Source organism: Xenopus laevis, chromosome 4S (assembly GCF_017654675.1).
Source record: "Xenopus laevis strain J_2021 chromosome 4S, Xenopus_laevis_v10.1, whole genome shotgun sequence".
Taxonomy (NCBI): Eukaryota; Metazoa; Chordata; class Amphibia; order Anura; family Pipidae; genus Xenopus; species Xenopus laevis.
In genome coordinates this window covers 91,111,427-91,135,035 of record NC_054378.1, presented here as the reverse complement: position 1 = coordinate 91,135,035, position 23,609 = coordinate 91,111,427, and the positions used below count along the sequence as shown (strand labels likewise).

General features: G+C 37.3%; 1 protein-coding gene across 2 annotated transcripts in view; it reads left to right on the top strand.

Annotated features, from left to right (window-relative positions):
• Positions 1 to 22,678, top strand: part of camsap2.S (calmodulin regulated spectrin associated protein family member 2 S homeolog) — a 59,307-nt gene extending 36,629 nt beyond the window's left edge. The window contains exons 5-18 of one of the 2 annotated variants that reach the window (XM_018261099.2): positions 2,055 to 2,087; positions 3,485 to 3,626; positions 5,492 to 5,631; positions 7,558 to 7,648; positions 7,980 to 8,031; positions 10,822 to 10,856; positions 11,518 to 11,587; positions 12,830 to 14,987; positions 15,919 to 16,055; positions 17,608 to 17,831; positions 18,310 to 18,382; positions 18,746 to 18,870; positions 21,024 to 21,142; positions 21,714 to 22,678. In XM_018261099.2, the coding sequence (XP_018116588.1) occupies positions 2,055 to 2,087; positions 3,485 to 3,626; positions 5,492 to 5,631; positions 7,558 to 7,648; positions 7,980 to 8,031; positions 10,822 to 10,856; positions 11,518 to 11,587; positions 12,830 to 14,987; positions 15,919 to 16,055; positions 17,608 to 17,831; positions 18,310 to 18,382; positions 18,746 to 18,870; positions 21,024 to 21,142; positions 21,714 to 22,019 (3,705 nt within the window). In that variant the 3' untranslated portion in view covers positions 22,020 to 22,678. The remainder of the gene's footprint in view (positions 1 to 2,054; positions 2,088 to 3,484; positions 3,627 to 5,491; positions 5,632 to 7,557; positions 7,649 to 7,979; positions 8,032 to 10,821; positions 10,857 to 11,517; positions 11,588 to 12,829; positions 14,988 to 15,918; positions 16,056 to 17,607; positions 17,832 to 18,309; positions 18,383 to 18,745; positions 18,871 to 21,023; positions 21,143 to 21,713) is intronic. The other variant, XM_018261101.2, reaches the window with a different exon arrangement.
• Positions 22,679 to 23,609: the final 931 nt, after the last annotated feature.

Below are 23,609 nucleotides of genomic sequence, written 5' to 3'. Positions count from 1 at the left end.
TAACAATTTAACTGTATAACATATATTAAAAGGGTTGTTCACCTTTGAGTTAATTTTTAGTTTAATGTGGAGACTTATATTCTTAGACAATTTGCAGTTGGTTTTCATTTTTTATTATTTGTAGTTATTTCACTTTTTATTCAGCAGGTCTCTTGTTTGCAGTGTTAGTAATCTGGTTGCTAGGGTCCAAATTACCCTAGCAAGCATGCATTGATTTGAATAAGAGACTGGAATATGAATAGAAGTGGCCCTAGATAGAAAGATGAGTAATAAATACAGCAATAACAATAAATGTGTAGCCTTTTTTAAGATGGGGTCAGTGACCCCCATTTGAAAGCCAGAAAGAGTCTGAAGAAGAAGGCGTATAATTCAAAAACTGTAAGAAATAAATAATGAAGACCAACTGAAAAGTTGCTTTGATTTGTCCATTCTATAACTTACTAGAAGTTAACTTACAGGTGAACTATTTTAACATGAATTATGGTTTACAAATATATGGTGGATGGCTGCAATACTAAACTAAACTCTGGTAGCAATGGGCTATTTTTAAAATACCTATTTAGTTTCATTTTTGCCAATAAACCAGGACATAACTTGTGTATTGCTTATATTAAATTATTTCATTATTATTATACAATCATTATAGGAGACTTTCAAAATTGCAGCAAGGTATTGCTCTTGTCAGCCAATTTTTGGTTGCTTGCTTAATAGTTGTGTTTTCTGTTCCCCAATATATGGAACCATTATTATTTATATAGCGCCACCATGTCCTGCTGTGCTTTACAGAGAACGGGAATACAAGCATAAAACATGACACTTTACAGGAAGAAACAGTAGCATCTAAAAGTAATATGTACATTGTTAAAATCCCTTAATGTTAATGGGGTAATTCTCCTTACTTTTAGTAAGAGGGATGACAGAGTGGGCTATTAAAAGTAAAGGGCCTGAATGGAAATATTAGCAATGAATTAATAAGTAGATAAGTAATATGTAACAAGAAAATTTTTTTTGCCTCAATCAGAAATAGTTTTGGGTGGTCACTGACGACCAACAACCACATAGCATTATAAATATACTGCCTTTTTGTGCAAATTTGCCCAGTTTTCTAAATGAGCCCCAAAGTGTCATGTGACTTTGTATGGAAGGAAAACACCTATGGCCAATACCTTTTCAATCAATTTATTGCAGCAGAAAAAAGTGTCATGCAACCCCTCCCTCATCTTGTCACACTGGCAAGTGATGGACGGTAGATTTGACGTCACTCTTCTTTCTAGAAATGTGTTCACTCCCACTAATCAACACAAAGGGACTTATTGTCCGGGAATCCATTACTTCACAATAAAACAAGGTGAAGGGGGTGTTGAACGACACTGTGAGCCTAAAGAGGGTTGAGAAATGGTTTATAGGAGTGTGTGTGCGCATACATACAAACTGGAGTAGAGCACAAAACCCGTCTAAAAACTAAATTTGATTAATATAAATATTTATGCCCAAAGTTTTATGGGGATATTTATAGAGACTAACTGAATTTATTTCTATTCTACAAGGTAAGGGTTAGCACCTTTACCTTTAGGGCTTTGACAACGGGGAGCATTGTCACCTATGGCAACAGATTTTGAGGAGGGAGCAGTACACTTGAAATTGCCCTTATTTGTTTCTGCTTTTTCTGCAAGTGGCAGTACATTTGCTTGTTAGGTAACCGTCACTGGAACACATGCCCAAACTTTTAATTGCAAAATGTTATTTGATTGCACATGAGCTGTGACTCCAAAGCCAGCAGATATAGAGCAAAATAACATTTGTCTTTCAGCCACAAATTGAAACCGGTCTAACTAAAAACTACATTTGTTGATGTGGGATTTTTGAGTTTGCACCTTTTACTGTATGCTATAAGCCATCATTGTTTGTAAGGCTAGCACATGCTGTTTACTAGGGTTAAAAACCATTTCTCTTACAAGGCTGCTGCTTCATGGATTCAACTCTGATTCATTCTTTCTCTGTTTGCTTTTTTCCTTCCTTTGCTTTCTCTGTTATTCCTGCTGCGCCCTCGGAAGTCTACTTCCAAATGGTTTTGGAAACTGGTCCCTGTAAGTCTTGCTTAGCTACTTTGATCCATGCTCTTTTTGGTTAAAGCTGCTTTACCTTCATATCATGCTAGCATATTCCACCTTTCTACACTTGCCTGCTGCAGTGTTTAGATGCAACTGCAAAACTGGAGTAATCTTGTAACCCATAGCAACAAGTCATCTCCTGTGAATAGTCATCCACAGTAAGACTGAATCATTCATTTTTGTTTTTAATTCATCCAAATCTTGTACCACAAGGTAATATAAAACTGATTAGATTTAATAAATGGCATCCTAATATTTCTGTTATGTACTTAATATCACTTCAGACTTCAGTCCAATATTTTCTGGCTTCTGGCCTAGGTTGCACCTTTTATTTGGAGGTATTGAAGACCTGGGAATATCTAAGTCTTGTTTTACATTGCCACCATACATGTAAAAAACTAACATGATAAACTGATGCTTAAAGCCAACATGCTGTCTGCTAATCTTCCTGACAATATTTTCGTTTGCATAGGTGAATAATGACAAATATACAGAAAAATAATGAGCAGGATACCTACCTCAATGTATTTTAACAGTATAGACAGTGTAAACCATGCTGATATGCTGTACATTCCCTTTAAATAAAGGCCACATGTTTGAGCCATTTATTTCTGGGGGGAATGCAAGCACCTAAACATATGGAATTTATACATAAAACTGGAAAAGGCATAAAGATCTGTGATCTTGGCTGTTGTATAGTGTCTACGCTGTTAGTCTATGGTGATAAAACAAGCTTTTGTTGAAACCACAATGTAGTAATGGAAGACATATGTCACTGATCTGGAGTTTGTCGCTCTGTATCTGTGCAAGAACTATTAATCACAGTCTGTGTCTATCTTGCTTCAACTCCTGGTAGTTGCAGCCACAGCTGTTAATGGATTCACACTTACAGTGTAGACTCAGTATTGACTACACACAGGCCAGATTAATAGCTCCATATTTCAGCACCAGTATCTCTGTGGCCTCATTTCCTCGTGAGAAAATTAGAGCTGGCAATTATTATGGTTTAAACTTTGATAAAGGGCAGTGAAAAGCCTACTAAAGTATTGCTTCTTTAGTTTGAGGCAATGTTTGACCACTTATGGCTTTTTGGTCACTATATCATGCCAAGGTTGCAGAGTACCACAACTATAGTGCAGTAGTGCTTGTGCAAACAAATATATTAAATAACTGGTTGCATCTGAACACAGGTCCAAAAGCGAAATCCTTTAAGCAGCCACTATGGTTTGGATTTGAGAACCCTGAAGATTTGTGGCCTAGATAACTCTTGGGGAACGTGCTGTATCGTATGCAGTAAGCCATTTACTTGGTATGCTATTTCATTTTCTACTGCTGAATTTGTAATCTTCTTTATATTCAATGTCCCTGTTCAGGCCCGGTACAGAAAAGAACAGAATCTATTCAAACAGCTTCCCTGTATTACACTTATGGAAAACATCCTTAAAGATGGAACTGATGGCTGTGCAATATCTGCACTTATTCACTTTTATTGCCCTGAGGTTATCCGATTGGAAGGTGAGAATATTCAATTTCTTTCATATATTCAAAAGTGCATTGCAGTGTGGTAACAGAGATATAAACGTTAAGGCCTATGGCTCACTGGTTAGATTGACAGCAGTGTTCTTCTTAGGGGGGAAACCCTGTGATCAAAATGCCTTTCACCAACCTATTCAGATAAATAGAACACTGGTTCTGTCAGATAGGGATCCCTCAAGAACAAGTGAGGTCTGCAGTAGTGAAAATGCCCAATGTGTAGCAAGTAAGTGGCCAGCCCCCCCCAATTCTTTGGAGGAGGCCTGGTATGTACACCCAGGCCTTGATACCCCCATCCGCCCGCTATGCCCCCCTCTGCAGCAAACTAGTAAGCAGGCAGTGAAGTTTGAAGTGGCTGGGGAAAGAACTACCATACAGCAGACCCCAAATTTAGACCCCCTTGTACCCCAGGCACCTCCACAATTTTATGCCACTGGCATAAATATCATTTATTGATGTGGGTGTTGTGGGAAGGGGTTCATTTTGTCACAAAGCTGAAATTAACTTCAGTCCACACTAGTAACCCATAGCAACCAATGAAAATTTAGCGTTCACGATTTCACAGCTCATGGAAACCTTTTTATTTCGTGCAGCTAGACTAATATCCTGGTAAAAGGAAGTTTAATATGGTTATTCAGCTGCCCCTCTTCTCTAGCAGCATAAATACATGCCATTTTGCTCATTTTCATAGCACAGCGTAGCCTATCTGTCCATCAAACAATCAGGTTCATGTTATTAGGCTGTTCAGTGCTCTGGCTGGACTGTTTGATCCCATGAAAATCAGCTTGTTTGAGTTTGGCTTAAAGGAAAACTATACCCCCAAAATTAATACTTAAGCAACAGATAGGTTATATAATTTTAAGTGGCATATTAAAGAATCTTATCAAACTGGTGTGTGTATGTATGTGTGTGTGTATGTATGTATGTATGTATGTATTTATGTGTATATATATATATATATATATATATATATATATATATATATATATATATATATATATATATATATATATATATATATATATATATATATATATTTAAGTAAATATTGCCCTTTTACATCTCTTACCTTGAGCCACCATTTCGTGATGGTCTGTGTGTTGCCTCAGAGATCACCTGACCAGAAATACTACAACTCTAACTGTAACAGGAAGAAATGTTGAAACAAAAGATAGAACTCTGTCTGTTAATTGGCTCATGTGATCTAACAAGTAGATCACTATGGTATGTTTGTATGCACAGTGAATTGTACGATCCCAGGGGGCGGCCATTATTTTTTAAAATGCCAATTTTCTATTTATGATTACCCAATGGCACATACTACTAGATAAGTATATTATTATGAAAATGGTTTATTTACATGAAGCAGGGTTTTACATATGAGCTGTTTTATACATATATTTTTATAGAGACCTACATTGTTTGGGGGTATAGTTTTCCTTTAATGTCTCTTAGGAGGGGATAAACCTGTTAAAGTGTGGAAAGTGGGTATCTATATGTAGGGGACCCAGGTTCCACTGCTGCAAGAGAAGTAATTTATGTAAAAATTGTTCTATAATGTTTTGGAGCTTAAAATAACAGCTGTTAAAATTGTCTGTTCAGTAGCATTAGAACACCAGTAAAAGGCTTTTTACATGTAAACAGATTACATAGTGTTTGAAAGGATGCACACTATATGAATGTCAGAAGGGTATGTAGCAGGGCTGTTCACCTTGCAGGCTGCAATTATCTGTGTTATTAGTGAGAGGAAAATATGTAAATCTATGAATATATACTGTATATAATATAGTTATATAGTAAATGTCAAATAGATTAATTTTTTATGTGGATCCTACTTTTTTTTTTAGATATTTGCTTTAAGGAGTCAATGTCCTTAGCAGACAGTCTGTATAACCTGCAGATAATACAGGAATTCTGCCAGGAGTACCTGAATGGATGCTGCCATTTTACCTTAGAAGATATGCTGTATGCATCATCCTCCATTAAGGTTAGTATGAGATAGAGAGAGTTCCCTCCTGTAAAGATCAATATCAGAAATGTAAAAAAAAAAATATATACACACACACACACACATATCATTTGTGTTAACCCAATAGGGCATCTATTTCCTGTGTATCTCATCAAGAGATGCAAAGCAAGGAGAATAACGCCACACCCCTTAAGTGTAATTAATATCAAAGTGCAAATAACTGACAAAGTGAAAAAACGTATTATGTAATGTAAAGTAAAAAGCCGAACCCTACTTTTTCCTACCATGTATATAAATTGGACATATCTTTCCCACACAAGCCACATCACTTATACTGCATATACCCCCTCCATTTGCCAGCACCATCACATTTTCCTAAAACAGATAGCAGCTTTCACCCGACGGCCGTTTTCCCTCTGAGCAAGTCAAAAGCCAAAGCAAATTCCTGAGGGAGGTGCCAAGTGGGTTAGAGGAGGAGAAGGATGTCTAAGTAATTAAGGGGATGCTGTAGCCTTACTGTTAACCTTTTAGCAACCAGAGGGGCAGTTATCTAAAGATATTAAAGAGGCTAACATTTTTGTGGAGGGGGTTTACATGTTCTTTAAGTGAGCAATCTGGAATAATCTGCACCTCTCTTCACTAATACTGCGCTGACTGCTTTGGTCATCAAAGTCTTATCAAGGGACTGGCGGGGGAGCCAGTAAATCAAAATAATAATGGAAGGAGAACTCCAGCAGAATCTCTGCAAAACTTTTATTCCAGGTTGTAGTTACACCTAGGTGTACTTGTACCGCTTAGCACACCTGTACTCTCCCTTTGTCTAAAATGACCCTTTGAATATTGATCAGTAGTGATGGGTAAAATTCTCCCGTTTTGCTTCACCGAAAAATTTGCGAAACAGTGAAAAATTGGTGCAAAAATCGCGACCCTCTAAATTTGACTCCCGCGTCCAAGTCGTGTCAATTTTGAAGCTGGCGTTAAAGTCAATGCGTGTCCGAATAGCGCTGACGTGCTCCTATTTTGACGCAAGCGACTTTTCAGGCGTGCGTCCAAAATGTTTTGACATTGGAGAATTTTCGCTGGAGATTCGTGAACGTTTTTGCGACCCCAAAACCCTGAAATACGCCGCAAATTCGCGCCAGGCAAATTTTTTCGCCCATCACTATTGTTCAGTGCTGTAGATTCAAAGGTTTTTCCGCCTTTAAGTTAACTTTTAGTTCTAGAATCTAAACAACTTTTCAATTAGTCTAAATTATTATTATTATTTTTTTTTTATAGATTTTTAATTTGCCTTCCTCCTCTAACTCTCTCCAGCTTTCAAATGGAGGGGGGGGGGTGTCACTGACCCCATCTCAAAACAAATGCTCTGTAAGGCTATAAATGTATTATTATAGCTACTTTTGATTACTCTCCTATTCACATTCCAGTCTCTTGTTCCAATCAATGCATGGTTGCTTGGATAATATGGAACCTAGCAACCAGACTGCTGAAACTGCAAGCTGGAGAAAATAAAAAGCTAAATAACTCAAAAAACACAAATAATAAAAAATTAAAACCAATTACAAATCAGAATATCTCTTTCTACATCATACTAAAAGTTAACTCAAAAGGGAACAACCCCTTTAAGTGGTGGATGAATGGATCATATGCACCAGCCATAAATACATTAAACACATATATGTAGCACACAAAAGTTCAAAGGGACAGAAACTAAATAAGTGATGTAGTAAAAGAGTAGGAAAAGCAGACTTAATAGTAGCTCCAGTGAATGGGCTAATAATAGCAAATTATAATGCTACAGGCATTCCTGAAGCAAATACACCTATTCAGTGCTTATAATCATGTGCCTATGGAAAGCTATCCTTGGCATATACAGTATATTTTGATTATGCAGTTCTGTATACATTGCTGCAGGTCTGGATAATATTGTCTTTCTACCCCCAGACCAATTACTTGGTGTTCATGGCTGAATTGTTCTGGTGGTTTGAAGTGGTGAAGCCCTCATTTGTTCAACCGCGAGTTCTCAATCCATATGGTAAGATGATTGTGGTATTGCTATATGTACTAATATTTAAATCTTTTTTAAGAATGTTGTTTGTTGGGGGGGAGGGGGGAATAGGGATGTTGCCACCGACATTTACAAACAAGCATAGCACTGTAGATCTTTTATTTGCATCATATGAGTATATTGGTATATTCTGTTATTATACTGTATATATTATAATAATATATCAGCCATGCGCTATACTACAGTCTTTGGTTTGTATATAACAAAAACCTCTCCTCTTTCCAAATAATACTATCCTACATTTTTAAAGTAGAACTTTGTGTCTTTTGTAGAATAATATTGGTTATTTTATTTGCAGTTGCTCCACATCTGAACAGAAGAAACACCATAGGAGCCTCAAGTAATCCAAGGTACAAGCATAAACCTCTATTATAGCCATTCGTTTTACAAACACTTTACAAATGCATGCTTGGGCAGCCACCCTTGGCAGCCAATCAAATATTTTAGGTTTTTTTTCTCTACCTGCCCTGTCTGAAAAAAGTGAACCCTAAAAAATGTATTGAACAGAGTCGATGCTGCTGTTTTTATTATATTTATTAAAAAAATAATAATTATCACTATTTTAGTGTCAAAAATGAATGGTTGACCTTCTGTGATGCTGAATTAGCAGCTTTGAATCAATTCTTCACAATACTTCAATTGCAAGCTTATAATTAAGTACTAATTGGTAATTGCTCACGCACACCTGTCTGTGTAGATAAATCCAAATTCACTTGGTGCTCAGTGATAGAGGTAACCGGCAACCTCAAATCAGATACTGAGAAAAGGCACACTGGCACACAAGATGTGAATGCAGGTAAAAACCTTGCAAAATTTTATTACTGGAAGTGCAACGTTTCGGGGCAAGCCCCTTTGTCAAGCAAAGACAAAGGGGCTTGCCCCGAAACGTTGCACTTCCGGTAATAAAATTTGCAAGGTTTTTACCTGCATTCACATCTTGTGTACCTTTTCTCAGAAGCTTATAATTAAATCATAACGGGGCTCATTTATAAAAACAGACCAGTAACCCATGTCAACCTTCCTTTCATAAGTCTACCTGGCTGAAAAACGCTAATCACTGATTAGTTGCTATGGGTTACTGCCTAGGTCAGGGTTAGTCAACCAGCGGCTCCGGAGCCTCATGCAGCACTTCATCCCGCTTGCTGCGGCTCAGTCTTGCGGCTTTGCCTGTCATGTCGTCTATACAGCCCTTGCACTTGCTGGCGGCTTCTTGAGTGTGAGACCACGCTAAGCTAACGGTTAGCTTACCACGTCGCACACTCAGGAAGCCGCCAGCAGGTGTGAGGGCTGTATAGACGTCCCAGGAGTGACAGGCAAGACCGAGCCATAGCAAGATGATTCATCATGGTCCTTACCGTGGTCACACACTCAAGACAAGAGAGAAAAGATCAGCATGGAGCTTCAGAAACAGAAGTCACATTAAAGAGATGATAACACTAGCATTTAATAAGGCTATTCAGTGTTTAATTTATTTCAAAGTAGGCCTACATATACACACTGCACTTCTGTGTTGTATTCTGTTGTTGTTACAATTAAAAAAAGGTTAAAACTTTTAAAAGTTTATAAACTGTGTTATGTTTTGCAGCTCCAGACTATTTTTCTTTAGTGGAAGAGGGGCCAAAATGGCTCTTTTGATAGTAAAGGTTGCTGACCCCTGGCCTAGGTGCAAATTTGCCCAGGGTATATAAATGAGCCACAGTGGGCACATTTGCACCTGGGCAGTAACCCATAGCAACCAATCAGATGATTGCTTTCAGTGCTCAACCTGCAGGTTTAAAGAGGTGGTTCACATTCAAACAACTAGTTGTTTCAAATAGATCACCAGAAATAACGACTTTTTCCAATAACTTTCTATGTGTGACAGTTTTTCTAATATTGAAGTGTAAAGTGTCATTTTTCACCTTCTGAAGCAGCTCTGGGAGGGGGGTTGCCGACCCTGTAAACTGTTCTAAATGGATACATTTAGTTGATACATTTCTTATCTTTGTCACTGCTAAGCAGAATCTCTGGATTTCATTACAGGCAGCTGTTAGAATTGATACAATAGTTGCTAACATTCCACAGATGCTGCTGAGAAATTTATCAACTAAATGTTGCAAAATTGTAACAGTTTAAAGTCCGCGCCTGAATTACTGAGATGCCAGACTGGAACTCCAGAGAAGGACATTCAACTTTAAACGTATATTTTGGAAAAACAGTAAAAAAAAAAATAAAATAATGGAAAGTAATTGAAAAAAAGTATTTATTTCTGGGGTACAATATAAAAAACAACTGAATTGAAAAAAGTGTTTGGAAGGTGAAAACCCCTTTTAAAAAAAGATAATCACTGAAAGGTTGCTATGGGTTACAGCCCAGGTGCAATTTTGCCCACTGTTTATAAATGAACCCCAGTGTGTTACTAAGAAGCCTAGGGAAACTGGAGAGCACAATTCTCTCTTAGAATGTTTGGAAGCTTACACTTGGCAGTGGGCCTCCACATCTCCTACATGCAGAAAATCAATTTGTGCAGAATTTTGGACAAGCTGAACTTGTCCATCCAAAGTATAGTAAGGTACACTTTTACTATTATTCTATCAAAGCAGGAATTGTGATCCCCAAAAAATAAACTTTTTACAGGTACAGTTACCCATTTCATATGTCCTCTTCCCTGGAAGGAACACACCAAATCTGATCTGGGGACTGACTGTTTGGAAGCACCCAGTGTCTGAGAAATATAGTCTCTGGCAGGTTGTTCTGTTGATAGTAAATATTATCTGTAGTAGACTCCGCATTCTAGCTGTTATGAGGCTATTACTTTCATAATCCTTCAATAATCTCAGTGGATAGGGTAATGCTTTGTATGTTACATTTCTACCAGCCAGAGTACCATAGGCTGCTTATCTCCGCTGTGAAGGATTATAAAGCATTTTTATTTCTGTCATAGGATTTATAAATACTTTGTTTCATTAACACAGAAATTCTATTTTGTTATTAATGAGGGGAGTATCATAACAAATTAAAATAGTGAAAGATTTACATAGCATGAGGAAATTCTGCCTTATTCCGATTCATTTAACAGTACAAAATACAATATAATAGCAACTTGCATATTCTTTTGTATTGATATACAGTTAAGCTTACCATGTGTTCTTGCCTTTTAGAAGCCAACAACCTAGATCTGAATCAACGGGATCCGGTAAGACACCCAAGCTCTTCTAACATTTTAAATGTGATTAAGAATATCATGCATGCTCATCTGCATCCCACAAGATAACTTTTTATGTGTCTGAAATTTTTTTTATTGAAATACACTGACTGACGTATGTAGAAACACGAACAAACACAACAAACACTTTATCTGATCCAATTTCCATTACAGCTGTGGGGAGCCCAAAAAAGCTCCTGCTGTTGCATGACAAGCTTTTTGGGTCAGATAAATTGTGACCCATGAACTCTGATCGAAATCTCTAGTGTTGCTGCAATACATGGGGTGGGTCATCAAACATTTTCCTTATGTACTGTACCCAGAAATGATCTCTCTGTGTAGGCTATGGGCAACATTAAGGTGTTAATCCTGCATATATACTAAATCTGGAGAATTCCAAGTAGGTTTGGAAAATGATATGGAGGGCTTTCTTTAGACAGCCTGAATCAATGGCATCTAAGGCAAATCTAAAATACTTTTGTGAATTTAATGATATTGCTGTCTTTTATGTAATCATAAGACACAAACACTACTGGTAATTTAATATATATTTGTGAACTACCATTGTTCCTTTAATTTTGCAAAGAACATTTATTGACAGCCAAATACGTGTAACTCTTGCTTTTATTTTTCTTTTTTCTTCCAAATGTAGCAGTTATTCGAAGGTCATCATCTATGTCATATGTAGATGGTCAAGTTGGGACATGGCCTAAGGAGAAAAGGTGTGGAATAACATTTTCTTACTCCAATGTTCTTGATCATTGGGTGCATTTGTGTTGTAAATCAAGTGTCATTGAGGGTCATTTATTAACACTAGGTAAATTGGCCCATGGCAACTAATCAAATTGCTGCATTCTTTGTTCTACTTGCTTCTGGCATTAAACAGCTATTCAATGATCGATTGGTAACTATTCAATGATCGGTTGCTATTGGTAACTGCCCAGTGGCAAATTTACCCAGTGTTTATAAACGAGCCCTATTGTATTAATTAATTCACTGAATGGGGTTGTGCTGACGAGCCAGATATTATTGGACAACTGTTTCCAAAGTGGCTTGAGTTTTTTTTTTTTTTTTACTAGAATATGTTTGGAACTGAGTAGATTTGAAGCAATATTAAAACATATCAAGAATTAAACACATCAGGGGATATTGGCCCTTGAGATTTATTTGTTAACATGCCTGCTGCCAATATGACAGATAATATATTTGTTTGGTAACTGGAATGAGTGGAAGGAACTAGCAATTTGTTGGGACCGCACAGATTTTAAAAATAAAATAGATCACAGGAGTAACATTGTAAAGCAAGACCCCCAATTGTTTTTTAATTTCCCTTACAGTATACCTTTAAAACATAATCTGTTTTTCTATTTAAACAGGGCATTAACTTTGTTGTGGAGAAGTAATTGATAACACTGTTTTTGCTGTGTTTCCCTGAATTGCTGTCAGAAAATCACTTGTTTCACAATAGAAGTTTAGAGACTAACCTATGGCAATGAATGCAAACTCTGCCTTAAGCTGGCCATGAACACAAAGATCCGATCGTACGAATCGAGTATTCGTACCATTTTCGGACCGTGTGTGGAGAGTCCAGAACAGAACTGTCCAGAAGAAGGTCAAAAATTTGCCTTTACATCTGTGTGCGCAGCTGATTGTGGTATTAGGAGAGTAAATATCCTTTAATAAACCATACTGTACAGCACATTCATCTAATGACCTATTTGGTGTCTTCACCATAGCTATGGATGAAATTTCCTTCACACTTACATGGTCACAAGACTTTAAACTATAAAAGCAGAAAAAAAAACTTACATTTAATTGCAGATCTGTTAACCAGTACCGCATTATTCGACAAAATGCAACACACAGAGTTTTTTTAAATTAGAGTTCATGTGTATTTTTCAACCTCTCACAACAAAAAGAGAAAAAAATTAACTGAAAACATCATTTTAATTTTTTACTTGTAGATCATCTGTCCATGGTGTTTCCTTTGACATTTCGTTTGATAAAGAAGATGGGATGCAAGTTACAACTCCCAGCAGACCAATAAGGCGATCCATAAGTAATGAAGGATTTTCCCTCAACATGGCTCATGTGCCCAAGCACAAACGTAAGAACCTATCCTTCCAGCCTATAAATGGGCAGGGCATAGATGAAGAATGGAGACAGGTGTTGCCTCACCATAATGTCACATCTACTATAAGTGACCAGTGGGACTCGGATGATGATGGAGAAAAATACAAGCGACGCAATGGCCCAGTCGAAAACCAAGTTGATGAACGCGACGGTCAAATTGAAGCCCCTACTATTGAAGAAGCTCTGAATATTATTCATAACCCAGAGAAGACATCAGTCACTGGAAATCAAGCAAACAATGGGTTTTTTCTTCACAACCATGATATTAATTTAGGTCTACAGTTGCCACAGCTTGGTCTTACAGAAGCTAACCTTGACATCCTTGAGGAGACAAAAGGTACTCAAAGCCCAGTCACTGATAACACTGAAGTAGATACCGGAATTCATGTTCCATCAGAAGATATCCTATTAACTATGGATGAAGACTCTTCTTTGAAAGACTATACTGTTAGCTTAGATTCTGACATAGAGGACCCTTTAAAAGTTCAACAAGAATTTGGCTCCCAAGTAGGTAGTATCAGAGAGCCTGTTAGCCCTTGCCCAAGTTCAGTGAGTGGAAAATCCCAAGCCGGAAGTACGGCATCTTCTAGTTCTGGTATAAAAATGACTAGCTTTGCTGAGCAGAAGTTCAGAAAGTTAAACCATGGTGATGGTAGGAGTAGTGGAAGCAGCTCCCAGAAGACTACACCAGAGGGATCTGAGCTAAATATTCCTCAGGTGGTAGCATTTGGCCAAACACCAGATGAAAATACTGTTCTGCAAGGAAGAGACACCACACAGCTGTTGGCTTCAGAGGTGGTGCAATTGAGGATGAAACTGGAGGAAAAAAGAAGAGCTATTGAGGCACAAAAGAAGAAAGTAGAGGCAGCCTTTACTCGTCAGCGGCAAAAGATGGGCAGAACTGCATTCCTTACTGTGGTGAAGAAGAAAGGAGATATAATATCACCTCTTCGAGAAGAACCTGCAGGTGGTGAAAGTGATAAAGCAGCTTCTGAAAGTGATAGTGACCATTTTACAGACAAACCAAAAGTAAACTTAAAGGTAGACCAAAAGCAAGTAAAATGGCTAATGTCTCCCACAACACCAGGAGATCCTGAAAAGCCTTGGAATTTAACAAGTCCTAGTGAAGAAAATATGGGTGAAGGAGATATATTGGAATATACAAAGTCCGTTGAAAAGATGAATTCTTCTTTGAATTTTCTTCAGCAAGAAATGCAGCGTTTGGCCCTGCAGCAGGATATGTTGATGCAAATGAGGGAAAAACAAGCATGGGTCATCTCACCACCCCAGCCCTCTACACAAAAGCAGTTGCCACCACGAGACACAACAAAGCAAGCAACAAAACCCTCTGTGACTTGGTCTCCAGCTCCTTGTTTTGCTATTGAATCTCCTCGTCCAGCTCATAGGTCACCACAAATGCCCGCAAAAAAGACTTTCTTATTTCCAGCCAAAACCCAGAGAATCCCTCGTCCCAATGATCTTAAAATAGCACCTTTAAATCGAACATTGACTCCTCCTCAGTCTGTGGATAGTCTTCCCCGCCTCAGGCGGTTCTCCCCTAGCCAGACTCAAACAAGGTCATTTGTATGTTTTGGAGATGATAGAAAACCAACAATAAATTCTCAAGAGGCTAAGGACTCATGCCTTGCAGATGAAGTAGCTTCACAAGATGAGTACAGATCAGATGAGATTCCTGAGAAAGAAATGTCAGGTGTGATTTCAGATAAACATACTGAAGTTGAAATCAGACCCATTGAATCCACTGTGTCTGAGGTGCTGTCTCAACCCATCATAGAAACTGTGTGTGTCACACCAAATGATGAACAGTTCAGTCATCAAAGTCTGTCTGCCTCCAAAAATGGTAGTCTTATTGAAGTCCCACTTTCTAAGCTGCAGGCCCAAGATGAGACACCTGAGAAAAATGAATTGGAAGCTGACAATGAGGAGAACATTGAGGACCAGAAAGTGTGTTGTGGTTTCTTCTTCAAGGTTTGTTCAAAAACACTGCATGTGTTCTGCTGTCTTTATCCAGATAATAAAGAGAACTAAATTAAGGGGAATTTGGTTGAGATATGATGACTACTTATACCAATGAAGACATATTATTAGTTGTTTTTTATTTGTGTGCTCTTTTTATCAGACAGAAATCGTTGCTTTTATTTGTGGGCTGTTTTCATCATCCTCATTCTTTTACTTACTCTCTTAGTAATGGTGGTACATATGAGAAAACAGATCATCAGCAATTAAAAATCAAGATCATTTTTAACATTTAATTTAGTTTGTTTTATGATAAAGCTGTCTCTCCTTAACTGTTTTTTTTTTTCCCCATAAGCCATTGATTTAAATGACTGGGATTATAGACTGATGTATGAGATCTGGCATTTAAGTTAAGGGGAATTTTGCATGGCTCTTCATTAACTTGACTGTTTGGCTATACTGTGATTATAAGTCTTCAAGCAGAGCATCTGCAATTCTTATTACACAGGGTCATAACAATAAAGATGGTTGATTCAGAGACTAGTGTGCGGCAAGTCAGTACAGCAGTACCAGTGCAGGCCATTGCAAGTTCAAAATTGGGATATCCAGTATTCTCTTGCATCCCACTATAATCATGCTGTGGATTATTAATATTTGGTCTAGGGAAATATCTTATGTTAAAACCACCAAAATTCTCATCAAGCCTTATAAATATTGTATTCTAGCCTGCACCACCACATTGATCATAACTCACCAGTAAAATCCTCAGGCCTGGGTGCTACAGCCCCAAACCTCAAGTCAGGGAACATGCGGCTGTTCTGTTTCTTTGAAAAAAAGCCAGCACCCTGATTCACTGAAAGGGGTTTATTTAAATTTAGAAAAGCTAATCTATATGGTGCAGACAAGACTGTCCTTTTTTCTGATGACTCTCACATTTATAAAGGATGACCGCCAGGAGGAAAATGACATGGCTGCAAAACGAGCAGCTTTGCTGGAGAAGAGACTGCGCAGGGAGAGAGAAGTTCAGCAACGAAAACAGGAGCAGGAAGTAGAGCTAGAACACAAGAAGGAGGAAGCCAGGTCGGTAGAAAAGAATAATTACATTATTCAAAAATCAGTACATGCTTTTTTGAGCACACATCCTACTTATACTGTAATCTGTTGCTTATTTATTATGATTCCATTACTTTCACTGGAGATTATCCAATGCTATAAGAACACTTCATATGTATGCATATCTTCTAGATTTCTGCTTTAATCTACGACATTTCTTTCTCTGAAATGAAATAAATCAACAAAAGCACTCTTGATTCTCCACATTTCCACTCTTATTTAGTCCACATTCTCTGATTACAGCTTTCAACAAGACTAGTCTATGGCTGCCGGATGGGAATGGTCGGCTTGTCCTAGGGGCACTGTGATTTAAAACAGGCTTTATTTCTCCCTTAATGGGAAATGTTACTGTCACAGCTATAGAGGCAATGTACAATTGATGAATTGTGAAGCTGTGCTGAATAAAGTAAACCTGTCATTGTCATTTGATTTCAGATGTTCTGAATTTGCTGTAAACTTACTTCTGGCACAAACTTGTTTGTTTTGGCCATGAAGATAATGCAGGAGGGGGGGATGGAATCTTTGCAGTTGCAAATGTGATGAAAACTGTTTTAAGCCAGACGCATCTGCAGAATTTACTATTACTTCATAAGTAATGGCATTAAAGGTCACTCGTAATCTAATAGATTGGGAAGTTAACAGGAAAGTTAAGGTTTATGTGGTCTGCTTCAAAATAAAATACATAGCCTATTTATAGATAAATTGTGCTTAAATAGCTAATGCTTGGGACCTTGTGTTTTCTGGATAAGGTGTTTTTCTGTAATTTGGATATTCATATCATACAGCTGCTAAAACTAATTTAAACATGAATTAAACCCAATAGAATTGTTTTGCCTCCAATAAGAATTCATTATATCTTATATGGCATCAAGTACAAAGTACAATGTTATTATTACAGTGGAAAGGGAATCATTTTTAAAAAAATTCTTTATTTTAATTACAATTCAGTTTGCAGGATATGGCCTATCTGTAATTCAGAACTTTCTGGGTAACTGGTTTCCGGTAAACTGATCCCATACTGGCACTTGCAGAAGAAGAGTGAAAGGTTTATGAGTATATCAACCAACATGATTACGTTTTAAAATAGTAAAAAGTAAAAGGATTTCAATTCTGATTTGGAAGGTTCCAACCTCTTTAAATAGTATATATTTCCTCATTAAATACTAATATTGAGTCACGCCCTTTGAAATGGTAATTATTATAAAAAATTATGGAAAAACAAATTTAACATTGTCAGAGATGCATTTAAAGTTTTTCTGCTTGGATAAAAGTGTTGTTTCTGCAGGCTGATAACATTTTTAGGAAGCAAGTTCATTATTAAATTGCTCCCTCAGTCTAAAACATTGCTTGTTTAGTCTTTTAGATCAACATTTACATATATATTTGTGACTTTTTCTGGTGTGTAGCTGTCTTTTTACAAACCCTTAGACTAGTGATTCATGAAAAAGGAATTTCTTTGACTGAATCCAGCAGCAGTGCTTTATGATTTACCTGGTATTCAGCTGTTTGATTTTTACAGACGTAAAACAGAAGAAGAACGTAGTAAAAAGGAAGATGAGAAGGCACGAAGAGAGTTTATCAAACAGGAGTACCTGCGCAGGAAGCAGCTCAAACTTATGAAAGATATGGACTCCATTATAAAGCCTCGAGCCAACCTTGGCAAGCTCAGAAAACCTCGCCCTAAATCTATCCACAGAGACCATCAGTTGGAGTCCCCTAGAACCCCTGTGAGAGCTCCTCCAGGTACTGGTTTAAAAGAATTGTGGTATAAAATGTATTACTTATTAATAAGTTTCCTGCCTTGACAAAATGATTGTCAGGATTTTTGCCTTTATTCATGAATGTAGGTCTTAGAGTAACAAGTGGCAAAATTTTAATCTCTCAACATATTGTGTGAGAATGAATAATACATTAAAGGAAAAGATAACTTAATTACAACCTCACAATCCTGCTATTTATTACCTACCAATTAGTACCAATACAAAAATCACCCACGCAATATATTGCTTGATATTACAAAGGATCATTTGGAGGGGGAATGTTTAGTTACATGGTTGTTGGCCATAGTCCAGTATGTACCTGCAGGGTACATCTGAAAGTGATACAGATTATTTCTTTGTGTTACAACTACAGCTTTATTGTTTTTTCTGCTAACAAAGGGTTTCAATGTACAAGGAATTGCTTGGTTATATTAAAGATCCTTTTTTTTCCTCCCCTTCAGTTTCAAGTCTGTCTTTGGCGTCTCTGAACACAGGTGACAATGAAAGTGTACATTCTGGGAAAAGAACACCAAGGTAAACTCCTATTTTTATTAAAATTGCTCATGTATTGAACATGGCTGTTATGGCTGTCTTAGTCCAAGGGAATTTACTCCTGCTTATTAACATATTGTAAAAAATGAAATATACTAAGAATTAGTCTGGCTCGTTCCCCAGATTTCAGATGTGATGGTAATTCTGCAGGTTTAGTAATAAAGCTGTGTTATTAAACAACATCATTTCACCTACACTTTAATTTGAAAAGTGGGTGCAGAAGGGGATTATTATTATTTAAGCACACATAGGCAAGCATTTATAGGAATTCATCCCTTACTGTGTAGAAGGGAGTATGAGGCTATTTCAACCCTACTCTGTATTTTGAGTTGCACTGTTGTCTAGTCCTTTTAGGTCGGAATCAGTAGAAGGATATCTCTCTCCTGGTCCTTGTGGAAGTCGTAATGGTGAAAAAGATTGGGAAAATGCCTCTACTACTTCTTCAGTGGCTTCTGCAACAGAGTACACAGGTGAGTGATATGGATGGGCATCTGTATATTCCACTTATAGGGCTGAAAATATATGAAATGATAATGACCATCTTGCTCTTGTTATTGTGCTTTTACTTCAGTACATATTCTGTCCAATGCTTACAAGCAGAAATATATATACGGATCCTGCGTTAAATTTTATTATATATATATATATTATAAGTCACAGAAGAGTTAAGTGACCCTATACAAGCACAAGGCCATAGGCCGAGTGGTTTAACACAGGTCAAGTAACTCCAAGGTCTATGCCCTGTATAAAGAAACCTTGCCTTTGGCATCCTGCCATTATATAATCAATTATGTAATCATGGAGATCCTCTGTTACAGTGGGTAGGAGTACATTATCTTGTTTTATTTAATCTGAAATATTAAATAAAAGTCGTTTAAAATGAGGTTACTACATGAAAACTACACTACCATTTCCATATATTTTTTATAGTAGTACTTTTGAGCACTATCCCAAAGTCCCGCACCCTACAAAAAAAAGATAAATGCCATTTCAGCAGGAGTCATTTTTCTAAAGGCAAATTATATTTTTGGAGGAGCAGTGAGCTAGTTACCTTAAATAGCTTGTTCTCAAGCAGACATGTTTTTGCTTATTAAACATCTCGAACAGGGCACTTCAAATACAAAAAATACCTTTACATGGCTTTAATGTATTTTGTTCATATTTGTTCTATTAATAATTGTTACAGTTTCTTTAAATGCTGATAAACCTTTGTATTGATTTTCTTTTAGTATGCACTTCTTTATTAGTGGCCTTTTTTTATTAACTGTGTCTAAATTATTTCTGTAGATATTGGCTCCAGGATTTCTAGCAACCACTAGAAGTCTGTTAGTTCTTGTCTCCTCTAACTGATAGCATTAGCTAGCTTCCTCTTCTACTTTGCTTGAACTATATGTCCTTAGTCTTAGAGCCTAAAGTCTCATCCTTTGTCCAAAAACACACACTGCAGCACTCCAAATCTTGTGACAGTGATTTATTGTGCCAACAAAACAGGCAACGTTCCAGGCTAGCACCTTTACTCGAGCCTGTATACCAGTGTAATACAACTCTCTAAATCTATGTGTTAAGAGGAAGAAATAACCAAGCCCCACTTTCTCATTGTTTTTTCATACCAGTGGTACACAATGTCTCTTGACCAATGCCACACATTCTTATAATAAATACCGAGGCCTTGCTGATTTTTACCATCACTAATGAGAGGAGAGTGGGGTTGTCTGCAGACTGCTACAGTATGTACTTTAGGTTGTCTACATAGAAAAATAATCATAAAAGTTGTTCTTTAAAGATTTTTATCTTTAAAATAAAAAAATTATACTTTGAGCACTAAAGTTGCCCATACACGAGGTCGCCAATGAGCGAATCTTTCCCAGATATGCCCACCAACAGCAGGGTGATATCGGGTTAATCCGATCGTTCGGTCCTAGGGCCAAACGATCAGATTAGAACGAAGGAAATGGGCGCCAACAACTATAAGAATTTGAATTGGCCCTCTGTTTATGGTTCCTGCTAACATTTTGTGCCTTATAAAAAGTAATAGATGAGAGTATTTCAAGCTCAATTCAAGTCTGACACCTATGAACCCACATAGACTGCTAAGAAAAATACCAAAAGGAAAACTGTATTTCTCTAAAATCCCATATCAGCTTGTTTGTGTAGTAAAACTGGAAACATACATGCCATGCAGTTGAAATACAGTGTCCATAAACTGTAAGAACATTTTTCAGCAGTATAATGCTCCATTAATGTGTTTCTTGCTCAGAATGCTGCAAAGTGAGTTCACATAGTGGTTGTTGAGTACAGTATACAGCAGTTAACCATTTGCTTTAAATGTATTTTAATTGTGTATAACAATATTTTTTTTTTAGAAATATCTTATTGCTAATTATGCAGTATTGAAGCATTTCAAGTACCCACTGCTAAACTATTGTACTGTTTGTATGATACTAATGAGGTTTATACAAGCAGTCCATTAATTAAACATTTTGTTGGTAATAACCATATAACACAATACAACGGATCTATATGCCAAACTGTTTATTAGTTATAAAAATCAGTGTACTAATGTATCTACTGGGGTGATTGCTTCTGTGTTGTTAATTAGATGCAATTTTTCTTCTTTCAACAGGACCAAAACTTTACAAAGAGCCAAGTGCTAAATCTAACAAATACATCATCCAGAATGCTCTCTCTCACTGCTGTTTGGCTGGGAAAGTAAATGAAGGCCAGAAGAACAAGATTTTAGAGGTCAGCTTTACATCTGTTTGGCTTATTATTTAAACAGAAGAATGTTTCTTTGTCTAGCGAAGATAGTAGTAGCCATGTATGCTGAGCTTATGAAACTAGTCCAGCACAGCACAACTAAAGGTCCATTCAGCTGAATTTTGAGGATAAAATGAACATTAATACAACTGTTTAACTACATTTTAAGCACTTTGTGAGATGCTCGGTTTGGATTATAAGACCACAATGGGTAACTTACTGTAGGCTGCACATTCCTATCTATTACCCTCTCCTGGACAGACTGGCCAACCTCCAGAAGGGGCCTAGCACAGCGCTATCTTTTATCTTGTGTTTGACTGATGGCCAACCCACATAGTGTGTCTATCACCCTAAACTGAACTTGTGGCTTAATGTTCTTAAAAAAAAAACCAAGGAGTTTCTCTGGTGGCAGTCACACAGCAATTCTGCCAGTCAGAAAGAGCCAGGAACAAAATCAGGATTGAAATGTGTTAACACCGAGCTCAAGCTGAAGGTCACCACTAACATCTATAATTGTCATCTTTTTAAATCTCTCTTCTCCCCACCTCTATTACAGGAAATGGAAAAATCCAATGCCAACAACTTCCTAATCCTCTTTCGTGATGCTGGGTGCCAGTTTCGATCTGTTTACACTTACTGTCCTGAGACAGAGGAGATTAACAAGCTGACAGGCATTGGACCACGCTCTATTTCTGGAAAGATGATTGATGGTTTGTACAAGTATAACTCCGACCGCAAGCAGTTCAGCAGCATACCTGCCAAAACCTTGTCAGCCAGTGTGGATGCTGTGACCATTCACAGCCACCTGTGGCAAGCTAAGAGACCTGTAACCCCCAAAAAACTCTTATCCCCCACGGCATAGCTTGGCCTACTGAGGTTTGCCTACCTTGCTCTTGAAATTAAACAGTTCATTGTTGCCAATGAGACATTTAGAGCTTGAAAGTAGACAATTCAACTGCTGTCTGTACACACAACTGGAATGTAGGACAGTAACTGCGAGGGCTTATATTATGCGGGTGGGTACGGAGAATGGATGGGGATGGGATTGGTTATTTATCATAAGTCTTTTTGTTCATGTGACTGGGATGGGTTGTTGTGTGTTTACCTGAATTCTAGGAACACAGGCATTTTTGACACTTAAGCACTGATATTTGTCCATCTGTGGTGAGTGGAATGACTGACATCTTGCCTTATGTATTCTTTTTTATTCTGCATTTGCATACATATGTGATGTTGAGTAAATATTGCGAGTGGAAGGTTTGTTGTTGTGGGGGAAGAACAATATTAAATCTTTTGTTGGCACTGGGACCAGCAACTTATGGCCTGGCATACTTCTGTAATGCTTTTTGGCTGTATTATAATGCCTAGGAGCAGCAGGCCAGCTTACCTCAGTATGTACAAAGCCAGTAAGGGGAAGATTTATCAAGGGTTGAAGTGAATTTGAGAGAATTTTGTAAGTAAAAGAATTTGAAATTCAAAGTAATTTTTTGGATACTTCGACCATCGAATAGGATACCACGAATTCGAATTTACTTAGACTTCGATTCGAAGTAAAATCGTATCGTAAGTATTCGACCATTCGATAATCTAAGTACTGTCTCTTTAAAAAAACTTAGACTTCAATAGTTTGCCAAATTAAACCTGCTGAAGTGCTATGTTAGCCTATGGGGACCTTCTAATGCATTTTTCAACGTTTTTTGTAGTCAAAGTAAAATCATTCGATCGATCGCTGAAATGGTTCTAATCGTTCGATTCGAACAATTTAACGAACGATTTTACGTCAACCGCAAAATGGTCAAATTCGGTAAAAAGAACTTCGACTTCAATAGTCTAAGTCGAAGTATATTTCACTTCGAAATTCGACCTTTGATAAATCTGCCCCAAGAGTGTATTTGAGATAATCCTTTACAGAGAATTATTTTATTTAGTTATATGAAAGCGTTTAAGAAGTTATTCAGGGAATAATGTAAGCACTAAAGTTCCCATGAGTCTGACATTCCCAGAATGCAAAGTGTGATTGTGCAGCTGGTAGGTTATCCGTTACTAATTTATGCTTGGACCATAATTATTATTATTATTTTATATTACTGATTTAGAAACCTCATGATGGACTGTTACTGTAATGGGGGTATATTGAACTTGATATCAAAGGAACATTTGTAATTTTATATTGTTATCTCGGGTAGCAAAAGTCTTACGGTTTTCTGCTGTCACTCTGCTGTCTGTTACATGGTTGGCTTTGGTTAAACGTTAATGGAACCCAGCAATATCGTACAGGAATGCTGAATTAGTGTGAATCAGTGTTAAAGCAAAAGGAATTCTTGCAAGCGAGTCATAGACTTCCAATGGGTATGCACTTTTTTGTATATTGGAAAGGAAACATATGTTTAATGTTGGTGCTTTAATTGTTGTTTGTATGAAAAGTGTTGCATTGCAAAATCTTTCATGTTGA